Source organism: Mustela erminea, chromosome 8 (genome assembly GCF_009829155.1).
Source record: "Mustela erminea isolate mMusErm1 chromosome 8, mMusErm1.Pri, whole genome shotgun sequence".
NCBI lineage: Eukaryota > Metazoa > Chordata > Mammalia > Carnivora > Mustelidae > Mustela > Mustela erminea.
The window spans coordinates 99,584,739-99,608,223 of record NC_045621.1 but is presented as its reverse complement, the minus strand read 5'-3'; the positions used below and the strand labels follow the sequence as shown (position 1 = coordinate 99,608,223).

Genomic DNA, 23,485 nt, shown 5'->3' with positions numbered 1-23,485 from the left:
ATAAAAGAGATTCCCTGAAGGAGGGTTGAGGGAGACTGGAAGAAATTCTCATATGCTTATCAATAAGTCTGTGCCTAATGCTTTCCAGTTTATAGGCATGCTGATAAGAAAACAAATTGAAAAATGCAGACAGTGGAACCAGCCTTGGCTATCTCCCATGCACATTTTCCCACAGCTCTAGACTCTTTATTCCACTTCATGCAATTTTAAGGCATCCTTGGCCACAAATGAAGAAATATAGGTGCTTGTTTGGCTGGTTTTTTTTTAATTTTTTATTTTTTATAAACATATATTTTTACCCCAGGGGTACAGGTCTGTGAATCACCAGGTTTACACACTTTACAGCACTCACCAAAGCACGTACCCTCCCCAATGTCCATAATCCCACCCCCTTCTCCCAAACCCCCTCCCCCCAGTACAGAAACATCCAATTTTTTTTTTTTTTTTACTATATCCTCGCAAAATAATGGGTATCAGTAAAATGACCATGGAAGAGATTACCTTGATAATGCAATGTCTATATCCAGAATTAACTTGTATATTCTAGTTAATGTTCTTATGAACTCAAATTTAAGAGAGCCAGTGATAAACTGAGGATGAGAATCCTTGAAATTCAAGCATAAGTTGGGATTCAGAATAAAAGCACTTGAAATATTTCCCTGCCCCATGAGGTTCTACAGAAATGGCTGACCCCCATGCTTCATTTAACCTTCCTGCTGCAGTAGGGTATAATTAAACCTTTCCTATGATGTATGTGCATCTGTGGCACAATACACCCTAATGACTTTCTATCCTGTGGATGAAAGCATGTAAGAGGAGGTGTAAAAGAGCAATTTCTGACACTTCGTATTTCATGTTTGGTTCTTTGCCACAGACCATTCACTGCTGTCCTTCCCTTTAGGTCTCTACTGTCATCCATTTAATGAAATGACAAAACTGCATCTTTCTGTCAGTACGTCACCAGAGATGATGTCTAATTAAAGAAGTATTCTAGGGACATCTGGGTGGCTCAGTTAGTTGAGCATCTGCCTTTAGCTCAGGTCATGGTCCAGGAGTCCTGGGATCAAGCCCCATGTTGGGCTCCCTCCTGGGAGAGTCACTTTTTTCAAAAGCTAATGTCAGATGACATTGTGTGTTTCGTATTATTTGAAGACACATGTAAATATGTATTTACTACTGGGAAAATATGTTTAACTCTCTTAATGAATAAAGTTTAAAGATGAAAGAAGATAGAAAGTTATGTGCAGGGTCGGGGATGGCTATACATGGATTGATGATGGTTGTATACTTAAACTCACTTATCTGCAATTCTATGATACTCCTACTTTGTGCCATGTCTATGTTAATACTAAGTCTTAGTCCCTGTTGCTGATAAATTGACAGTTTAAAAGAAGATAAGAAAAAAGCTATTTAATAAAATATGGTATCTCTATGATAGAGTGGTACACATAGTATTATTGGAATGTGAGTGAAAGACTTGGAATATGGATCTCCCCTGCTTTCCAAAAGTTTGTGTTAGGCCACTTCACTTTTATGAAAGACCTACCTTCGTACCTGTTTTGACTTACTGAAATAAGTCCCAAGAGAATATTTGCTTTTAAGAAAAAGTCGTTCCTATACTAAGGTAAGTCTTCCGTGAAAGCCAGGGGCTGTAACTTGCACTTTTTAAGTGTGGGGGAGAGATACCTAAAGTCTGAATTTGACTGAGGTACGAGGAGGATCAGAAAAAGCTTCAGGTGAGACACGGCATTCTAGCTGAGCCTACAAGTTTCAGTAGATGTTTCCAGGAAGAAAACAAGATTCCAATCAAGGAAATAGCATGAGGAAAGGCAGACTTAGATGATCAGACACTGAAAACACAGTGAACAGGGAGAAACAAAACAAAACAAAACAAAACACCCAGAAAGGAAAGTAGGAGAGATAACAAGACAAAGAGATGTGTGATAGGAGCCCAGACTGTAGATATCAAAGAATGATCTGAGAACTAGAAAGAAGTGGGGGAAACATATGAAGATGAGGAGATGCCTTCTGAACAATTTTCCTACTACGGGTTTGAATGATCATTCTGAAAATCAGTTTAGTGTAAAAATGGACTACCATATTAGTCCATTTGAGGAGATACAGAGATGGATAAAGTGTCTTGAAAATTTTTAATTGTGATCCTATAATCTTTCATTTCACTTTGAATTAACCTGAATTATTATTTTCTGTACCCTGTGTTCTAGCTGAACAACAGGAAGTGGAATGGGACCTCAAGGATACCGTAACAGTAACAACTAAGGCAAAGCCTATTTCACACTGAAACTCCAAACACCATTCCCACATAGGTTTCCTGATTCTACAGATATTCATACACTAAACAAATAATATGCCCTGTATTAAAATGGACTGCTTTTCACATTAGCCATTGGTAGGATGTAGGTGTGTTTCTACATTTAAAGCACATAATATTTTAACATTAGGGCAGACAAAACAGAGACTAACAGAAAAGAAAATGTAGTATCATATGATTTGACTCATATGCAGAATTTAAGAAACAAAGGAACAAAGGGAAAACAAAAAGAGAGAGAGAGAGAGAGGCAAATCACAGAACAAATTCAACTGCAGAGAACAAACTGATATTTATCAGAGGGGACATAGGTGGGGGAATGGGCAAAATAAGTGATGGGGATTAGGGAGGGCACTTGTGATGAGCACTGGGTGATGTATGGAATTGTTGAATCGCAATACTGTACCTGAAACTAATATAATATTGTATGTTGACTAATTGGAATTTAAATAAAAACTAAAAAAAAAAAAAAGTAAAAAGAAAAAAAACGAGAAAAGATGTTCAGACAGATAGCAAGAAGCTTTCTGAGGAAGTTCGAACTCAGTTTTCACTGATGACTGGGTGTCATAGCTCTTGAAGAGATATCTGACTGAGGAACAAACAGTGGGATTCTAGGAAGCTATCGCCAGTGCATATCCATTTCTCGGTTTGTAAGTGGAGAACGGGATAAGAAAAGATGAAAAATAATCATGGTTTGATTTTAAGCTAACTTTCAGAACAGTCTCCCTGAAAAGATTTTCTCTCCCTCACAAAAAAGTGATAAGAAGAAGGATGAGAAAGAGGAAAGTGCAAAAAGGAGGAGAAAGAGACTTGAGGAGATACACCCAGACTTTTAAATTATATCCACAAAATCATTTAGGCTGCAAGTTTGCTGTCCAGAATCCATCTCACAGTTTAAGCAATAGGATGTTTTGTTTTGAGTTTTTTTTTTTTTTTTTTAAATTTATTAGGGGGAGAGAGAGAGCAGCAAGCAGAACTGGGGAAGGGGCAGAGGGAGAGGGAGAGGGAGAAGCAGATTCCCCACTGAAGGAAATCTATCTACAATGGGTTTGATCCTGGGATCAGGACCTGAGCTGAACCACAGGATGTTTTGTAATAGTATTTATCCAACCAAAGACCATCAAACTTCCTAAGAATTCCATCATCACAACAATTAAATCTCCTTGCCCCAGGCTTCGTGATCACCTTCCTCTCACAGATTGAACAAAATCTCTCTTGTCATTTATGCCTGTTTGTGTCAGTCACCCCGAGACTGTCACTATTGCCGCTAACAACTGATCCTCCACCTTCCCATCATCCCAGTAAGAATGCTCCGCACAGCACCCCTGGCCCTTTGCCATCCTTTGCCACCCTTCCATACTCTTTCATGATACATTTGAAAACAGGCACTCCCAAACCAACCAGCTTTCCCTACTCTGTTTCTTCTCGGAAGGTTCCTTCTTCGTCTTTGCCTTAACTGAACACGGTCTCCTTTAGGATGTCATTACCCGGCAGGCCTTCTCTAGTGACTCCTGTTATTATCATATATGTCAAGATGCTCGCTGCTCCCTGTTGTTCCTTTAGAACAGAACTTTTCTACCCCATTATATATATAAAAAAAAAATCCTTTTCATATGAGGTTCATGCCAATCAGCTTTAACAACCTCTGGCTCTTCAAAGTAGAGAAATGGTATTCTAAAATACTAGTTCCAACAGGTAGGCATCATACAGAAGTGAGTTCCAAGGTCTAGGGCAAAGTTCAACAAACTACAGTGCATGTGCAAAGTCTAGCCTGTCCTTAACGCTGCACAGTTCAAAGCTATGAATGGTTTTTGCTGACCAACATTTGTGATTCGATGAGAGGGGACACTAGAGATTTCAATTAAGTAAAAAGATTTCCCCCCCACACAAAAAATACATTCATTCTTCTCATTAGTAGACATGTATTACAAAACATTGTACTTAATTAATATTTTGTGTTAACTCAATAAAATGTTATGGCAATTTGTTTTCTCTCTTATTACTTAAGTACCTATAGAATACCCTCTTATTTTTGCCTGTTCTCCAACAAAATAAAAAATATTTACTCTTTGGCCCTTTACAGAAAAAGTTTACTGACCCCTAGTCTAGGGAAAAACAATAAAACACAATGAATTAAGCAAAATTAGAGTTTTTCTTTCGTTCTTTCCTTCCCCTCTCCCTCCTTCTCTCCGTCCCTTTCTTTCATTTCTTTTAAATTTGGAATTCTTTAAAACTTTTGTTAATTCCATTATAAATCACTGAGATTTATGACATTATATTGCATTTCTTAAATGCATCTGACTGTGACTTTATTTTTTTTAATCAGAACATCTTGCAGGCCAAATATTCTAAGGGAAAAATTTAAAAATGCATTTTAAAATAGGTCCTATTTCTTAAATAAAAATGAACTCGTATTTGGATCATTATTTGCATCCTTAAGGACCAATTATTTTCACAGCTTTCAAACTGCATAGCACTTCTCTAAGATGTGGGTCAACTCTATGTCAGCAAAGTTCAGTAGCAATCACAAACTCATCTTGAAGAAATTAAATGTTAAGGATTGACTGGAATTAATGTGATCAGTTCAGAGCAACATTTTCATAGTTGCTTTAAAAAACATGGGTGAGGATCTCCCAAACCACCTAATTCATTATTTATATGTTATTCTTATTATAAGCATCTGACTACTCAACCTCATGATAGTTAACAGGGAAGCCTCATTCCCAGACAGATTTCACTTATCAGCTTCCCATTATTCTCGCCTTGGATCCACCATTTTCTTGTGCTTTTCAAGTCATGCATGACTAGTTAGCTCTGGTCTTTCTTATCTTCTCAGTCTCCTTACAGGCCCATGGTTTAATAAAAATCCACAAAAATAATTCTTATCCATACTATTTATAAGATCATGCAGTTTTCTTCTTCAAACCCACAACTGTAATGGGTTAGGATTCCAAAACTTTATTTGAAGGACAGTGACCTCAGTGGACTCCAAGTCAGTCCCCACAAAAGGAAATATCCATCCTACATGAACCTGCTAGAGTTACTTTAAATTGCATTTGAGATGCGGAAGAATCCAGAGCGACTCTCAATTTACAATCCCATCAGAAATAGAGCCACCACGGTATTCCAGGTCACCTGAGCCAACCCCATTCTATCCTAGCACATCCCTCATTCTTTTCATCTTTTAGATTCTCTGATAAAACAAGACAAACTTCCAGAGCAATACATCAAATCTTCCCCAAATATCTTTACAAATAATTTTCTTTGTTTTGTAAAGTCTCTTTTTACTTTCTGTGAGTACACACACATTACTTCCAAACCCCAGTCAAGAAACCATGATTTCAAGAAAACAAACCCACTGTCTTCCCCCTTTCAAAAGGGATGCCCTTAAAAAAAAAAAAATAATAAATAATAAAATAATAAAATAAAAAGGGATCACTTACTAAGACTCATCTGCACATTATTGTGCTATATCCATTACAATTTTATTCAATTTATTTCTTGACTTATCACCTTCTGCTTTTGTATTTTACAGTCACTTCAACCTGTTCTCTAGAGTAACTGACACATAGCAGATTCTAAAAACACGCATCCTATTCTTTCAAAACTCAAGTGTTTTTTTTTTTTTTAACTGGAAATATTTTCCGCATTTTACATTTAAAATTTTTGAAGGTCGGGGAAACTGGGTGGCTCATGACCACGCCTTCGGCTAAGGTCATGATCCCAGGGTCCTGGGATCGAGTCCCACATCGGGCTCTCTGCTCAGCGGGGAGCCTGCTTCCTTCTCTCTCTCTGCCTGCCTCTCTACCTACCTGTGATCTCTGTCAAATAAATAAATAAAAATCTTTAAAAAATTTTTTTTTGAAGGTCATAACCTTTGGGAGTGATATACACTACTGGGGAAACTAAAATATTTTATTAACTATACAGTTAAAATTATATTAGCTATCAAGAGAATTCATCTTGGGGAAAAAAAAAAAAAGAGAGAGAATTCATCTTGGGTTTTAGAAATAAGACCAAAGACAGAAACCTCGAAGGTTTACAGTATTCTGGGAAAACACTGAAACAATTATAAATCACTGATCATTCAAGAGGCATTTTCAAAATGACTTGTTTCAATTTTTCAAATATACTAAGGAACAAAAATTTTAACAAAAAAGGAATGCTGTTTATGAATGCATGATTCCACCTATTGTTTGACTGATGGAAATAAACCATCATGTACCTTTAAGTTCTAAAGTTACCAGACAATTTGATTTTTTTAAAAAAGGTTTTATTTTTTTTATTTGACACAGAGAGAGAGAGAGAGAGAGGGAGAGGCAGAGGGAGAAGCAGATTCCCCACTGAGCAGGGAGACCCATGCAGGGCTCGATCCCAGGACCCTGGGATCATGACCTGAGCCGAAAGCAGACGTGTAACCGACTGAGCCACCCATGCAACCCGACAATTTGATTTTTATTAGTCAACTAACAACTTGAAGTACCTTTTGTAAATTATCATTATGGGATTTAATAAGCTCATGAAAAATATAGGAGTTCATTTGTAAAATGAACAGTTTCTTGCTTTCCCATCATTTTCATTGTTATGCTTGTCAAGAGCATATATACATACATCATATACCCTCAAAGTCTTATGACCATTTTTTTGCTTTTAATGGTAGCATGTTTTATACAGAAGACATAGTGCTTGATGCTTAATGATACATATGACATTTCCACTGTTCTTTCATTCCTAAGATCTGATTTCCTCTGGTATTCTTTTTCTTCAGATTGAAGAGCATTTCTTGTAGAATACGTCAGGTAAAGACAAATTCCCTTGTTTTATCTTTTTTTTCCCCCCCAATCTGAAATTGTCTCAGTTTTCCATGGTTTCTAACAAGAAGTCTAACAAAAAGAGGCATTCTAATCATTGTCCCTTTGTATCTAATTTGTTGTAGTGCTTCTCTGGCAGCTTCCGTATTTTCTCTTTATCTTTAGTTTTCAACAGTTTAACTAATATGTGCCCAAGAGTGGTTCTCTTGGAATTTATTGCTTTTTCTTGGGGCAGTGTGGTCCCTGAACATCTTAAATATATACATTTTTGTCTTTTAAAAATTGTAGAAGATCTGGCTGTCACTTCCATTTTTTGTATCTTCATTGCCTTTAATTTTTTTTTTTTTTTTAAGATTTTGTTTATTTGACAGGCAGAGATCACAAGTAGGCAGAGAGGCAGGCAGAGGCAGGGAGCGGTGGGGAGGGAAGCAGGTTCCCTGTCGAACAGAGAGCCGATGTGGGGCTCAATCCCAGGACCCTGGGATCACGACCTGAGCCGAAGGCAGAGGCTTCAACCCACTGAGCCACCCAGGCGCCCCACCTTTATTTTTTTTTTCCATTTTTTATTATTATGTTCAATTAGCCAGCATACAGTACATCACTAGTTTTTTATGTAGTGTTCAATGATTCATTAGTTGTGTATAACATTTCTTCAAAAATTTTCCTATTTTACTCTCTCCTCTCCTTTTAAAATTTCAGTTACCATAATGCTAGACTTTTTGTAATTTTCCTTCTGGTCCCTGAGGCTCTATATTTTTTCTTTTTTTAATCTTCTCACTACTTTTTCAGATGGAATGATATGTATTGATCTGTACGTCACTGACTGTACTGTCATTTCCATTCTGCTCCAATTCCCAACTAGTTGCCTTTTTATTTTAGATGTTTTTCAATTCTAGAAATGCCTATTGTTCTTTTTCATATTCTTACATATCTGTGTGTAAAATACAGTACACACAAACACACAGACATGTTTCTAAGCTGATCTATCCAATCTTGTCATCCGTTTGCATGCATTTATTTTCCTCTCAAGGAACACAGAATAGGAACTTGAAGGATTTTAAGGACTTTGCTTGAAACTTAAAGAATCTGTAGTTCAGGGTTAGTCAGAGTGTTGACTGAATTTATTCACACAACTGCTCATACCTCTTCTCTAACTGTCTCAGGGTTTCTCCCTCATGCTGGGAGTCATGGTCACCCAGGGGCTCTTCCTTTTTTTCCTGAATGAAGATAGTGGGTTTTCCTTTCCGAGAGTGATCTCCCCATATATCCACCTCTGCCTCAAATACAGCTGCTTTTAAGATAAAACCCTAAAGAAAACAATCACAAGGGAGGACTCACACCTTGCTGTTTACTTTACTAGGAATTTTTACCCCTTCCTAAATTTGCATGGTTTTGTTCAGTCTCCAGAATCCTTGGGTAGTTCTGTTTTGTTTTGTTTAAGGTTCTGTCTAGAGTTTATAGCTGAATTCACATTAGGCTTGTTTTGTTAACAGCTCACTCTTCCATATTGAAGTGGAGAAATCATTTATTCAACTTTAGTCAAAGTTCTCTTAATTGCAGAATGCTCTGGAAATGGAAGGTTATTTTCTGGTATGAAAGTTATCATATTCCTGGTGTAATACATTTCTTTTTCCTTTTCACATTGAATCCCTTGGTATTGGGCAAATGAAAGAACTTCAAAAAACTGGATAGTGGTTTACATTTGAGCACAACCCTAATTCAAAAAAAGCACTTAAAGATCTGATATACTACTAGATATATGTCATTATTTTTCTAGGGGCAAGATAGGGCTTTTTTAGAGACAAAAAAAAAGTGGGTAGGAGAAAAAAAACAAAAAAACAGAAACAGAAAATGGTATAAATTTTGTAAGGGGATTCTTTTGGAAGACAGTGAAGTGAGGTAAAAAAGAGATGTAAAAGAAATTAGTGAACAAGTTTTTACTCTCTAATGAATAACCAAACTTCGCTATGTTCCCCCCTTGTTCTAATTTAGTTTTGGGAAATAAAACGTAATTACTAGGATAATTTTGAATAGATAAGGACTTGAGTATTAAATTTTACAAATAAATAAATAAATAAATAATGTAATTTCATATATAATTTTTTTCACTCTACTCTTCATACCAGAACACATTAGAAAAAATCATGACACTGACCATTCCTCTCCCACATTAGCATTTTTTTTCTAACAAGTAAAACTGAAGGAGCAAGCCATGGTTCTTTTATTCAATTTTAAATATGTAACTCTTTATGTCCCTTGTTCCTTCTCAAACTATAATTCCTCTTCTAACAATAAGCAACATAATATCAAATATATTTTAAAGACTAAATTACCTATTATCCTTCTACTCTAAATCAGTAATTATTTTTACTTAAATCTATTTCCTTGCTACCTTTGTCCCCAATTATGTTTCATATTTGTAGCAAAGATAAAACCTCATGCCATTCTATATGATCATTGCTAATATGTACTGCAGAATATGATATATATATATATAAAATAATCCTGTTTATCCACTTTATACACACACACACAAACACACACACATATTACTTGTCATCTTTTTCTCTATTTTGAAAGTCTCTGAGGTGCCTTGGTTTCTACATGCTGTGTTAAAAGTAATCACTTTTGTCTTTAAAACTTTCTTTTGTCATTTATATTTTTTAAGTATATTTTATTTAAAATATAAGAAATGTTCTGAGAAATTATTAAATTAAATTATATAAAACATCACTCTCAAACTCCAGTTCTCTCTCAGGGGACAACCACTCCGTGTATTTACAACCACATACAAATTTGTATATACATACAAATATATTAAAACATAAATTATAATATAAAAGCATAAATGATATAGTTTTTTATTATAATAATGAGAGCATACTGATCAGTCATATGGGCTTTTATTACTGGATGGCATTGTGTATATGCACATGCAGAAGAACCATACTAATTCTTAACATTTTATATTTTATGCACCCTAATTCATTTTACTAGTCTAAAAATGATGACTTAAATTATTTCTAGTTTTTATTTTGCTTTTTATTTGATAAATAGTGTCCCAAAGTATTTTCTTTTTACATGCCTTTAGACACATATGTAATATATCTTCAGGATGGATTATACATTTGGAATTGCTAGATATATAATAGTGTATTTCTTCTGGATATATTCTTAGTCCAATAGAAATGTGTGTGTGTGATTTATGTTTGTTTCTTTTTATTTCTAATTGAATTCTTTTGTGGTCCAAAAGCATGCTCTGTGTGATTCCCATTCTGTTCTACTTATTGAGACTTGTTTCATGGCCCAGCGTGTATGCTGTATATACGTGCACTCAGTAATTGCTGAGTATAGTGTTCTGTAAACGTCAAAGACGTCATGTTGCTCGAGTGTCTTGATCAAATATTTTATATCCTTTTTGATGTTCTATCTACTTGTCCTATATTTTAACATAAGACAAGTGTTGAAATTACCAGCTAAAATTGTCAGTTTGTCTATTTCTCTATGTTTCCCAAAATGTGGTTAAGTACGTATTTGGTTTCAATCTTTTTCTGGCTCTGGGGAATTATTACTTTATGTTCCTTAGAGATTATAGTTTAGGCTGTGGTTGATTAATAGTATCATAAAAGATAGAGTTTCTTTTCACATTTTCATTTCCTTTGTTGTTTTTAAGGAGGAGAACAAGGGGAGAGCTCCTCTTTGCACCATTTAATGGATGTCTGAAGTTATTTCTGACAAGAAAAATTTTGCCATTAATGCAGACATCAGTTCCCCTCAGAGAGTTCTCTTCATGTCATTTAATAAAACAAAGGAAATCACTAGAATACTAAACTTTTCATAATTAGAATCTCTTTACCTCAGGGGTTGTGTAGGATGGCTCACATCTTACAATAGTACTATTATAATTTTATTTTTATTGTTTCTTTTTAGACTACTGATGGAATATGACTTGACATCACTGTAGGATAACCCTGTATGTTCACAGTAATAATAAAAGATATGCCAAACCTTAGTTACAATGAAACAGAAACTAGGAAATTTCAGTGATTAGCATCTACATTGTTATTCCATTCAAACAGCTTCTTAGCAGGAACTGTCCAAAGTGTTCAGTACATTGTATTCTGCGTGACCTAGATTTATAGTTAAAAAATCTGCAACCATGGAGCCTCCACAACTCTTACCACACAATTTATTATTTAATTTAATGCTAGGAGCAGCCTGAAAAAAGAATTGCTAGTAAAACTGCTCTTTCTGTGGGAAAACAGACAAAGAGAAAAAGATTGTTGCATTTACCTCATTATTGTTAATAAGTCAAAACTGTTTAAACATAAGTTCAGGGAACTTGAATGAATTCTTATTAGAACTAGGAAATAAACAATGGTTCTTTCTGGTACAAATCTGCTGACATATTTTATATTTCTGGCTATTTCATTTATTTTATCTTTTCACATTTGTCAGTAATATCAAGTCATAGTTTTTTGTTATTAAAAATATTAAAGCATGTGATTCCATAAACATCTATTCTATTTTCATATTAATAAATGCCTTATAGTTCAGAGGAATGCCTTTACATAAAGGTCCTGCTAGGTACAGTTGACCCTTGAGTGACATAGGTATGAATTGTGGGGACCCACTTACAGGTGGATTTTTTTAACAAATATAGTACAGTACCATAAATGCATTTTTTCTTCCTTATAATTTTCTTAGCAACATTTTGTTTTCTTTAGCTTACTTTATTGTAAGAATATAGTACAAGATCCATAAAACATAAAATATTGTGTGTTAATTGATGGGGCTTCTGGTCAACAGTAGCCTATCAGTAGTTAAGTTTGGGGAAAGCAAAAGTTACTGGATTTTTGATTATGTGTGGGGTTGACACCCCTAACCTCTGTGTTGTTGTTCAGGGGTCAAATGTAACTTCAAAATTCGGTTTTCAGGTTACTTCTTCCAGGAAATTGCCCCATAACCTCAGAGAGCTACTCCCCTTGAACCCCCACCTTTGTAAAGTGAGGTCTTAGGATCCTCCTGTTTCAGATGTTCCAAGGGGTTACTATGCTTTTATATCCCTAGTGACTTGTATATTCATAATATTTAGAACCTTTATAACATTTTGTAACATGCTGGATAAACCAGAGAAAACACTTTAAATAGAGATAAAGACTACCCCTCTCCCCCCAAAAAAATAAGTAAATTTCAGATGATCCAATATTAATATTAGTACTTTTTATGGAAAATAATTAATTTCCATTTGATTCTTCTAAATGTGGAATAAAACATTGAAAACATAACATGGGCAAAGGTTATCTCAAATAGCATGTAGTGGATTGATGATTTTCTTTTCTTTTTTTCATATAAGCCTGGCAATATTTCTACTTACTCTCTCTATCTCTAGGGATGGCCTGAACTAGAAACTATCAGCACATAAATAACTTCTATTTTCATATGCTGACACAGGTTGCAACATCTGTTATTATTTTCAGGGGAAAATCCATGTCTGCTACTTCATAGCTCAGTGTACATGCTATGAGGATTACAGAATTTGAACACCTGCCTTCAGAGGGTTCACAGTCCAAGGCCAAGACCAAGTCAACATGTATTTGTCAAGTGACTTCTAATAAGGCCAGTGCAAACAGCTTAAAACCAATGTGAGTGCTGAGAGTGGGCATCCTTGTTGTGTTCCTGATCTCAACGGGAAGGCTGCAAGCTTTTTCCCATTGAGGATGATATTTGCTGTGGGTCTTTCATAGATAGATTTTATGAAATTCAGGAATGTTCCCTCTATCCCTATACTTTGAAGTGTTTTAATCAGGAACGGATGCTGGATTTTGTCAAATGCTTTTTCTGCATCAATTGAGAGGACCATGTGGTTCTTCTCTTTTCTCTTATTAATTTGTTCTATCACATTGATTGATTTGCGAATGTTGAACCATCCTTGTAGCCCAGGGATGAATCCACATGGTGGATACTGTTTTTAGTGTGCTGTTGGATCCTGTTTGCTAGGATCTTGTTGAGAATCTTAGCATCCATATTAATCAGTGATATTGGTCTGAAATTCTGCTTTTTGGTAGGGTCTTTGCCTGGTTGGGGGATCAGGGTAATGCCGGCTTCATAGAAAGAGTCCGGAAGATTTCCTTCTGCTTCAATTTTTTCAAACAGCTTCAGGAGAATAGGTGTTACTTATTCTTTGAAAGTTTGGTAGAATTCCCCAGGGAATCTGTCAGGTCCTGGGCTCTTGTTTTTTGGGAGGTTTTTGATCACTGCTTCAATCTCGTTACTAGATATCAGTCTATTCAGGTTGTCGATTTCTTCCTGGTTCAATTTTGGGAGTTTATAGTTTTCCAGGAATGCATCCTTTTCATCTAGGTTGCTAAGCTTATTGGCATATAACTGTTGATTATAACTTCTGATGATGGTTTCTACTTCCTTGGTGTTCATTGTGATCTCTCCCTTTTCATTCATAATTTTATGAATTTGGACTTTCTCTCTTTTCTTTTGGATTAGTGTGGCCAATGGTTTATCAATCTTATTGATTTTTTTAAAAAAAAACAGCTTCTAGTTTCATTGATACTACTGTTCTACTGTATCTCTGGTTTCTACCTCATTGATCTTAGCTCCAATCTTGATTATTTCCCTTCTTATGTGTGAAATTGGTTTGATTTGTTGTTGATTCTCCAGTTCTTTAAGGTGTAGACACAGCTGGTGTATTCTGGATTTTTCAAAACTGGACAGCTATATGTAGAAGAATGAAACTCGACCATTCTTTTACACCATACACAAAGATAAACTCAAATGCATAAAAGACCTCAACGTAAGAAATAAGTCAGGAATCCATCAGAATCCTAGAGAAGAACATAGGCAGTAACCTCTTCGATATCAGTCACAGCAACTTCTTTCAAGATATGTCTCCAAAGGCAAAGGAAACAAAAGCGAAGATGAACTTTTGGGACTTCATCAAGATCAAAAGCTTTTGCACAGCAAAGGAAATAGTCAACAAAACAAAGAGGCAACCCACAGAATGGAAGAAGATATTTGCAAATGACAGTACAGACAAAAGGTTGATAGCCAGGATCTATAAAGAACTCCTCAAACTCAACACACACAAAACAGACAATCATGTCAAAAAATGGGCAGAAGATATGAACAGACAATTCTCCAATGAAGACATACAAATCGCTATCAGACACATGAAAAAATGTTCATCATCACTAGCCATCAGGGAGATTCAAATTAAAACCACACTGAGATACCAACTTACACCAGTTAGAATGGCCAAAATTTGCAAGACAGGAAACAATGTGTGTTGGAGGGGATGTGGAGAAAGGGGAACCCTCTTACACTGTTGGTAGGGATGTAAGTTGGTGCAGCCACTTTGGAAAACAGTGTGGAGATTCCTCAAGAAATTAAAAACAGAGCTTCCCTATGACCCTGCAATTGCACTACTGGGTATTTGCCCCAAAGATACAGATGTAGTGAAAAGAAGGGCCATCTGTACCCCAGTGTTTATAGCAGCAATGGCCTTGGTCGCCAAGCTGTGGAAAGAACCAAGATGCCCTTCAACGGACAAATGGATAAGGAAGATGTGGTCCATATACACTATGGAGTATTAGGCCTCCATCAGAAAGGATGAATACCCAACTTTTGTAGCAACATGGACGGGACTGGAAGAGATTATGCTGAGTGAAATAAGTCTAGCAGAGAGAGTCAATTATCATATGGTTTCACTTACTTGTGGAGCATAACAAATAGCATGGAGGACAAGGGGAGATGGAGAGGAGAAGGGAGTTGAGGGAAATGGAAGGGGAGATGAACCATGAGAGACTATGGACTCTGAGAAACAATCTGAGGGTTTTGAAAGGGCGGGGGATGAGAGGTTGGGGGAACCAGGTGGTGGGTATTAGAGAGGGCAGGGATTGCATGGAGCACTGGGTGTGGTGCAAAAACAATGAATACTGTTATGCTGAAAAGGAAAAAAAAAAAACAAGGTGAGTACATCTAACAGTTTGCAAGTTGCTCAGTTTCTCCTTATATTGAAATATTAAACACTTATCTAGAGAAAATGTGTGTTTACAGAGGATTAGAACTGTATTTTCTTTTTTTTCCCCTTTAAGAAAATACAGAACTGTATTTTTTCTCTTTTTTTCTTTCTTCATGACCCTGAGATCAAGATCTAAGCTGAAATCAAGAGTTAGATGCTTAACCAACTTAGTCATTGAGATGCCCCAGAACTGTATTTTCTATTTGTTTTGAAAGATCTCTGAACTTAGATTAAAAAAAAAATCATAAATATCCTATTTAAATAATTATCAGAAAATTAGAGGTCTACAGAAGTGCATAACTGATATGTAGGTAATTTTCACAGCAATGAAAACTAATTTTCCTTACAGTATATATTTTAATTGTGTGTATATATATATATTTTCCTTTTCTGTACACACACCTATACTGTTATAGTATTTTACTTGTATGAAAATGTATTTCCTGTCACATTTATGTATATAATACGTTCATGTAAATATACATATATAAATATATGATGTAAATATTACAAATTTATCAGTCCAGAATATTTGGGACAATTTAAGGTGTTTTATTTAAGTTGTTTTTGTTAAATCCAAACAGTTATCTTATTACAGTTCACTAGATTATTTCCAGTCTAACACTGAGTAAAGAAATTATATCAGCTTCTTGGTATTAATTTTCCTCATGTCAAATTTGAAGTGAAACCCATTCTACCTTAGGTGTGCCTAGTATTAAATGTGTGAAGAGTGACTTCTTTTAGTTTCTGGAACTAAACAGGAACATTAAATTTTGTTACAGATAACATGAAAAAGGTAATTTGTTTTCAATTATCTCCACTAATGAAGATGAATGAGGTAAAAAAAAAAAAGCTCAAAATTCATTTAAATGGGAAACAGTCATTGCAAATAAATACTTGAGAATGTTAATGGTATAAATTTTCTGGTTTCACTGCCTAAAAGTTTTCCTGCACCAATTAATGTACTAGGAATGAGCACCGCGCATACCACAGCAAAGACCTGACTTGAAGTCCTTTTTTGTTTATCTATTTCTATGACACCTTGAGTATGCCAGGACTCTAGGCCCAGGAGTTTCATCCCAAAATGTACATGACATGAGCAGCAGAGTGTGTGTGTGTGTGTGTGTGTTCATGTGCATGTGGTGTGTATGTGTATGTGATATGTCTGTATATGTGGTGTGTATGAATGTATGCATTGTATATCTTACATTTTATATGCCTGTCATATATTTTTAATGATATTTATAATGTCATTATATTTTTAATGATAATTAAAATAATTACCTTTATACTGAAAAAAATGAGTACTGAATAGAATGTTAAGTAAACACATTTTGATTCTTAGTAGGAAACTTGAGATTTCAATGACACCACCTTTAAACCCAAAAAGACTAAGTTCCTACTAGAAAAGCCCATGAAATTTTTTAAAATTTCTACTAATGAAGATGTAGACATCCTAAGGAAATTGAAAATTTCCTAGAGGCATGGAACCATCACAAATCTCATAAGATTTTAATGTACTTTTAGATTAAATATCTATTTTTTTTTTTTTTAAGGTTTTAAAACTGAATTTTTATTTATTTTATTTTTTTTTTAATATTTAATTAATTAATTAATTTATTTTTTTTTTATTTCCAGCATAACAGTATTCATTATTTTTGCACCACACCCCGTGCTCCATGCAATCCGTGCCCTCTATAATACCCAATGAAAATGCAGGTGATAGGAAGTGTTGATAATTTACATTTGTATTTGGAGAAATTATCTAAAATATTACATTTTTCAATGACGTAGGTAATAAATTATAGAAGAAGTGGTTTCTTCAAATGCCTAAACTGTGATAAGTAAAACACTGGATATTTTTAAAACTTTATGCCATTGGTAGGATGGGTATGATGATTTTATTTTATCCTAAATACTGAAAAAATATAAGCAATATCAAAGAAAGAGTCTATGTCACATTAAATGCTTTCACCACACAAAAAAATGGATAGGGCCATGGGAAACTTTTGGACATGATGGATATATTTATGCTGTTGAATGTGATAGTGGTTTCATAGGTATCTACTTATCTCCGTCTCATCAAGTCTTACACAAAATATGTATATTCTTTTGTATGTACCCACTGCAAAGTACAGCCATTTGTATGTATCAATCTTTATTTGTTCTCAGTAAAGTGGTTTAAGAAATCAGGAGTCTAAAATGAGATTTAGAAATACTTGTATACGAAGTATAGAAATAGACTGATATAATATTTGCATAATATAATGTATTTAATGAACAGAAGACAATTTTTGTTGCTGGACTGTGATCAAATTTAGTATCTCAGCTTAACAGTTGATATATTTATCTCTTAAATGTGGTATTTATAATTCAGCTCCAGATTATAACAGTAGCCTCTAAACCTAGCTCTCTGCCTATAAAGTAAATTGCTTGCAGTCTAACCTGAGCTCTTCCACCAGACCTATCCCTTCATGCAGGAATTCTCTTCACATCATGTCATCTTCAAAACCCTCTGCAGTATCCGATCACCCATGCAAACAGCTGTCAGCCTTTCATTCATTGCTCAATGGAACCAGATTATTTATTAGACCTACATTTTGCCTCCTGTTAAAATGGACATTTACAAAGAAGGAGGAAGAGGAGGGAAGACAGAGACAGAGAGACAGAGAAAAAGGGAGGGAGGAAAAGAGGGATATGTTTAGCATCTTCTGTATTCTATCTGCTCTGGAAATGATTGTGGAAGACAGCAATGTAAGTAAATAAAATATTAAGTAATTTGAACTAGAAGAATGTCAGAATCCCGAGAAGTAAGTCATTCACTTAGCCTATATAAATATTGGAGAAAAAGTATCAGAGAAGATGCATATTTAGCATTTTGCATTTTAGTCTTTGGACAAAGACTTCAGGTGAAAAGAAAATAATGACCTGGTACACAAAGAGGAATGACTCAGGGGCACAAAGGAGCAATATGTTACTCTCTGGAAATTGCAAAGAGTTTGGTCCGTGTGGAGAAAAATCTGTGCTTCCGCTCTGCGATGGACTGGCAGGAGCCAGACAACGTGTCACCTTAGCTCCATCTGGTGTGTCACATCAGTGACATTTTATAACCTGTGGGAGTTGTTAAGAGCCTGCATTTTTAACACATACCTCTGCAGATGCTGGGCGGATTAGAGTGGCGAGCGAGTGAAGAGGGGATATTTAGGCGGAAGATGATACAACGGAATTCCAGTGTGTTACTGCAGGAAAGGACAAGTGGGCTCAGCTATCGGAGTGATGGCTGCCATTCATTAAGCAGTTACTATGCTGCGATGGCTAATGTTATGGGTAAGTTGGCTGTATATGGCATGCAGCTGCTTGGTCAAACATGTTTCATGAAAGCAGTTTGTAGATGTGATGACATTTACAATTAGTTGATTTTTAGAAAAGAATAATGTGAGCGGTCCTTATCCAATCAGTAGAAGGCTTTACCAGCAAAAACAGGTTTCCTGAAGGACTTCTGCCTCAGGACTGCAGCTCAAGATTATAAAATTAACTCTTCTCTGGGTTTCTAGACTGCCAGATTGCTCCATAATCTCATGAGCCAATTCCTTAAAATCTCTCTTTCTTACCACCTTCCCTTTAGACAGAATCCGTGTGTGTGTGTGTGTGTGTGTGTGTGTGTGTGTGTGTACACAAACAATATTGGTTCTGTTTTCGGGAGAATCTTGACTTGTGCACATGCCCTATCTTAACTTCAAATCAAACTGTGAGTGGTTGTGAGTTTCTGTCATTTTTTTTAAAATTTTTTATTTTTTATAAACATATGAGTTTCTGTCATTTTTAATATAAGTAAGCTCAACCTTAGAACTGGCAACCTTCCTTACGTCACAAAACGCAAAAGAGATCTGGCCTTGAGCTGAGGATTTTTTAATTTTAGATTTCAAGTTCTAATTAGTGAAATGTTTCCTTGCTCAAGCTCAAACCTGTTCATCTGATTTTCAAAATCTTTAAATTCTTGTGGCATAAGATAAGTGTATTTTATTTTTACATGTGATTTTTCTATGAATTCATATACAAATTTTGAACATGTCCTACAATGAGCGATTTTAACTTTTATAAGACAAAATTATTTTTGAAAAGTAAAAGGACATACCCTCTTAAACCAGAAGCCTTTCCAGTTGAATGATTAAGATATTTTTCCTGTTTTAGGACCCACCATTTCTTTTTTTTTTTTTTTTTTTATTTCCAGCATAACATACCATTTCTTTTAATAAAACATTTACTATAACTAAAGTGATCTACTCACCACTTGCTCTAAATAGTGCATGTCGTACTATGTCAGAGTTTTATTTTTTTCCCACAAAGTTTGCTGCATCAAATTGACTTCTCCCATGTCTGTTGTTACTGAAAAATTCTCCTTGTGCATTGTAATTCAGACCCTCTTATCCATAAATTATGTCATTCTCTTACCTCTCTCCTATACAGCCAGGGATTTCTTTTATAGCAAATAAAATTAGAAACTGAGAATTAAGGATGAGAAATTAATTGTCCTTAGTTTATAAACACTACAGGACTCCTTAATTAATTTAACACAAAACTAAATAAGGTATTATAATGACTCATCTCTAATAAAATCATATTGCTGAGTTTGCTGATGGCTTCAAATATCGACAAAGCCTCTCATTTCACAGGAAATGGACCATTAGCGCTTGTGGAGATGTGTCCTTCAATTTATATTGAATTTATGTTTACATTTGCACCAAAAATAGCCTTGACAAATATGGGCTTTATCCCAAAACTTTCCCAAAGGACGTTGGGCTATGCCATTACAAAGAACTTAGGCTTCATTTCCCAAACAACTAGTGAAACTAAACCTCCTAGACAAGTTCAATTTCAAGTGACAAAGATATTTTAAAATATTTTTTATTTAAAATAATATTTAATTAATAATTTTATTTAAAATAATATTTTAAAATAATAAAGATAAACACCTCTAAAATACAGATTTTATTCAAAGTGCTTTTATATTTATACATTAAACACCAGACTAGCACTGTTGGTGAAGTACTGTTACTGCCACAATGTCAAAGATAAGGAAAGGAAGGCAGACAGATTAAATAATATTCTCAAGGTCAATAGTTAGTAAGCAATGGACCCAGGATATAAGCACATAAAAATTGACTCCCATGAGAAGATCTATGATTTTTGTCAACATTCAGTCTTTTTTCCTATGACTTTTCCGACTGTATTAAAGAATAAGTAATTAGTAACAAGGAGGAATCTTCAAAGAAAATGCATGTAATTAATACTACATCCTTAAGGGTATCAAATTATTATTTTGGCACAGGTATAGGTTTCTCTAAGTCTTGAAGAATGAGTGTTATTTAAAACAAAAGTTTCAAAGAGTTTCCTAAGGACTCTCCAGTGACACAAATAAGAAGTTGTCTAGGGTTTCTAGTTTCTAGAAGTTTGGGTGTTTGGGATCTGCCTTTGGCATAACAGACAAGCTCTCTGTTGACAGCATCAGAGTAAAACATGCAGGACTAGAGCCCCTGCCCATTTCTGGCTGCCGACTCACCACAGTCCACAGATGCACTGATTCATGCCTTCTCTAAACCAAAACTGGTATCTCCATATCTAGCATATCCTATGCAGCTTCTACTGCCACTTTTTAGGACTATTATAATGGAATGGGCCCAGAGATAGTCCTATATAGTTATGCTAAATACACTGTTATAAATTTTTTTAAATATACAAAAGTAAAGGCGAACATGCTGCTTATAATCTATCCATTGCAAGAACATTTTAATAAAACAGAAAATATAAAAATTGGAATGGAAGAGCAATAATGTTATTACTAAGAAACAATATGATATGATAGTCTGGAAAAGCCAGGTAGGTGTTGATAAGAATATAGCATAGAAAGGGAACACTTACACTGTCATTGGCAGTAGTATAAACACTCAAGCAATTTGGAAATCCATTTGGCAGCATGTATCACATTAGAGCACTCATAACTGTATAACCAAGAAATACCACTTTCTGAGCAGTATCCCCTTAAAGTCTTTAAGACTTTTCATGAGACAAGGACAAGAATATGGTGTTAGTCAAACTGCTTTTATGGATCAGTCATTCTCTTTAGTAATTTAGTAATTCTTTTTAGTAATTCTATCGAGTCTGTGAAAATTTGAAAATCTAATATTTCAAGAAATATTCCCCTAAGAGACCACTGTCAAGTGTAAATCACTTTCTTAAACATCTACCCTAAACAATGCTTTCAGAGGAAATAAACTTGACAACATATGGAGTGGAAATTCGCAGAACTAGACCTCAGTATTCCTGGCTCTCTTCTAGGTTTCATTATGAACTAGCAGTTTAATCGCCCATTATTTTACAAGCTCTTTTTTTCCTCTTTAATTAATTTGAAAAAATGATACTGGTATTACCTGATATATTCTTAAATTGGAATACTAGATAAAAGATGTAAATAGAAAACATCAAGTGTAGTAGGAAATGTGCACAAGGAAGTGGCTTCTGTAAATATTTTCCACAGGAACATGGCTGATAGCATGTGGTGAGGACCAGTGCCTGTGCTTACCAGCTGTTGCCCTTGGACACCCCAGGCCGCATACTGCAAGACGGAGTCCTCTACTTCTGGAGGATTTAACTCCCAAACTTCCCTTGAAAAAAGGTAAATATTTTTACATGAACAAGTTGACATTTATGTCAATAATTTAGCTGGACAATTGCTCATGAAAACCGGAAAACCAAAGAACTTACCTAGTGTGTATGTTGTAAATCACATATGAAGCGGTATAAGAATAATGAAAAATCTGAAATTAAAAAAAAAAAGAAAAAAAGAGTTATGGACCTTACTTTAGAATAAAAGCTCCATGTTAAGGTGTAGACATGTTCTCAATCAAATTGAAGAAATCTAAGAACTGATTTTAGAGAGAAATCAAAATGTGAAATATTACAGTTCTGAGCCTTCCTCCAGGAGTTTCATGACTGTTCTGATGGTCAGTTCAATCCACTTACTCAATCCACTCTATTCTTAGTATAATTGTGATTATATTGCTGTCTCGTTCGAAATGCTAAAGGATTCCTCACTGCCTATAAAATAAAGCTCAAGCTGCTTCATCGATGTTTGAAGACAGTGATAATTCAGGTTCTACCTGCTTTTCCAGCTTTCCCGTCCACTATTTCCCTCTACCTAGTCTATGCTTCAGTCACACTAGACAAATTCCTCTCGTATATCCTGAACTTTTTCTATTTCTCCCTTTCCCTCCCCAGGACATCTGAGGGGAAAACTAACATCGATACTTTCATTTTTACAGAAAAGCTTTTTGATTCCTGTAGTAGCTATACACTGCACAAGTATTATAATACTGTCAATGAAAACTTCCTAGAAGTCAAATTTTTATTTCTTCTTGCTGCAGTAATAGCTTCAATTACACATGATTGGCCACATATTTGGTAAGGAAATATTAGTGTTGTCTCTTTGCATGGAAATTGCAATTGTTCTACCCTTTATTATAGTATTGTGTTTTATAATGAAGCTTTATTCTCCTATTCCTGTAAATGTAACTGTTAAATCTAAGATTGCCATTGCTCTATGGTTGTAGAAACAAAAATAATTTTTCCTGGTGTCTCTTCTGGTATTCACACTGTATTCTATAAAATTACATATTTGACTACAAATTTTAAACCTTGAATTTACTACTATAGCTGACAAAAGATAAATAATGTGACTACCTCTACAAACATTTTTTTCCCCATCTCAGAAAGTCCTGTTGCCAAAGCAAACTGCCAAGTGAGGCGCTTCATCTTCCAAGCAAACAAATGTGCCAGTGACGTTATGGGTAAAAGGAGTCTGTCTATTCACCCTGTCTGTTAATTACCTAACACACTGTAGCTGAATGCTAAGTGCACATGCATTTTGAGAGAAAGAGTTCCTGTGCATTATTATTTTGGTTAAATAAGGCCAAAACAATCAAGTCAAACCAGATGTAACAACTGAATTTTGCTCTCTTCTTAGAATTCTTGTTATAGAGATTTCTGGCTCTTCTTAATGTATGAATCCAAAGGAATCCAAACAAAGTCCTCCGAATGAGGTACTTCTTGCTTCATATAGTTCTTAGCCCAACACATTTTCCCTTTTGCTCATGTGCTGAGGTGGAAGACTACAATAACGAAATTAATCTTGACTTGTGTGTAAACCCAGAGCGGGTGTTAGTAACAAGTCACAGGGTTTCACCTCCTCTACAGGTGTCTTACAAAACCAGAGCTTGCCATCTGCAGATAATTAGAACGTAGCCCTTTATTCCT

At 35.1% G+C, this 23,485-nt stretch overlaps 1 protein-coding gene across 5 annotated transcripts in view; it reads right to left on the bottom strand.

The window, feature by feature from the left end:
- The window catches only part of DPP10 (dipeptidyl peptidase like 10), a 1,361,251-nt gene that overhangs the window by 125,506 nt on the left and 1,212,260 nt on the right, over nucleotides 1-23,485 (bottom strand). For all 5 annotated transcript variants that reach the window (XM_032353837.1, XM_032353835.1, XM_032353834.1 and 2 more), the window contains 2 exons: nucleotides 21,938-21,990; nucleotides 21,756-21,837 (listed from right to left, as the gene is read on the bottom strand). In XM_032353837.1, the coding sequence (XP_032209728.1) occupies nucleotides 21,756-21,837; nucleotides 21,938-21,990 (135 nt within the window). The remainder of the gene's footprint in view (nucleotides 1-21,755; nucleotides 21,838-21,937; nucleotides 21,991-23,485) is intronic.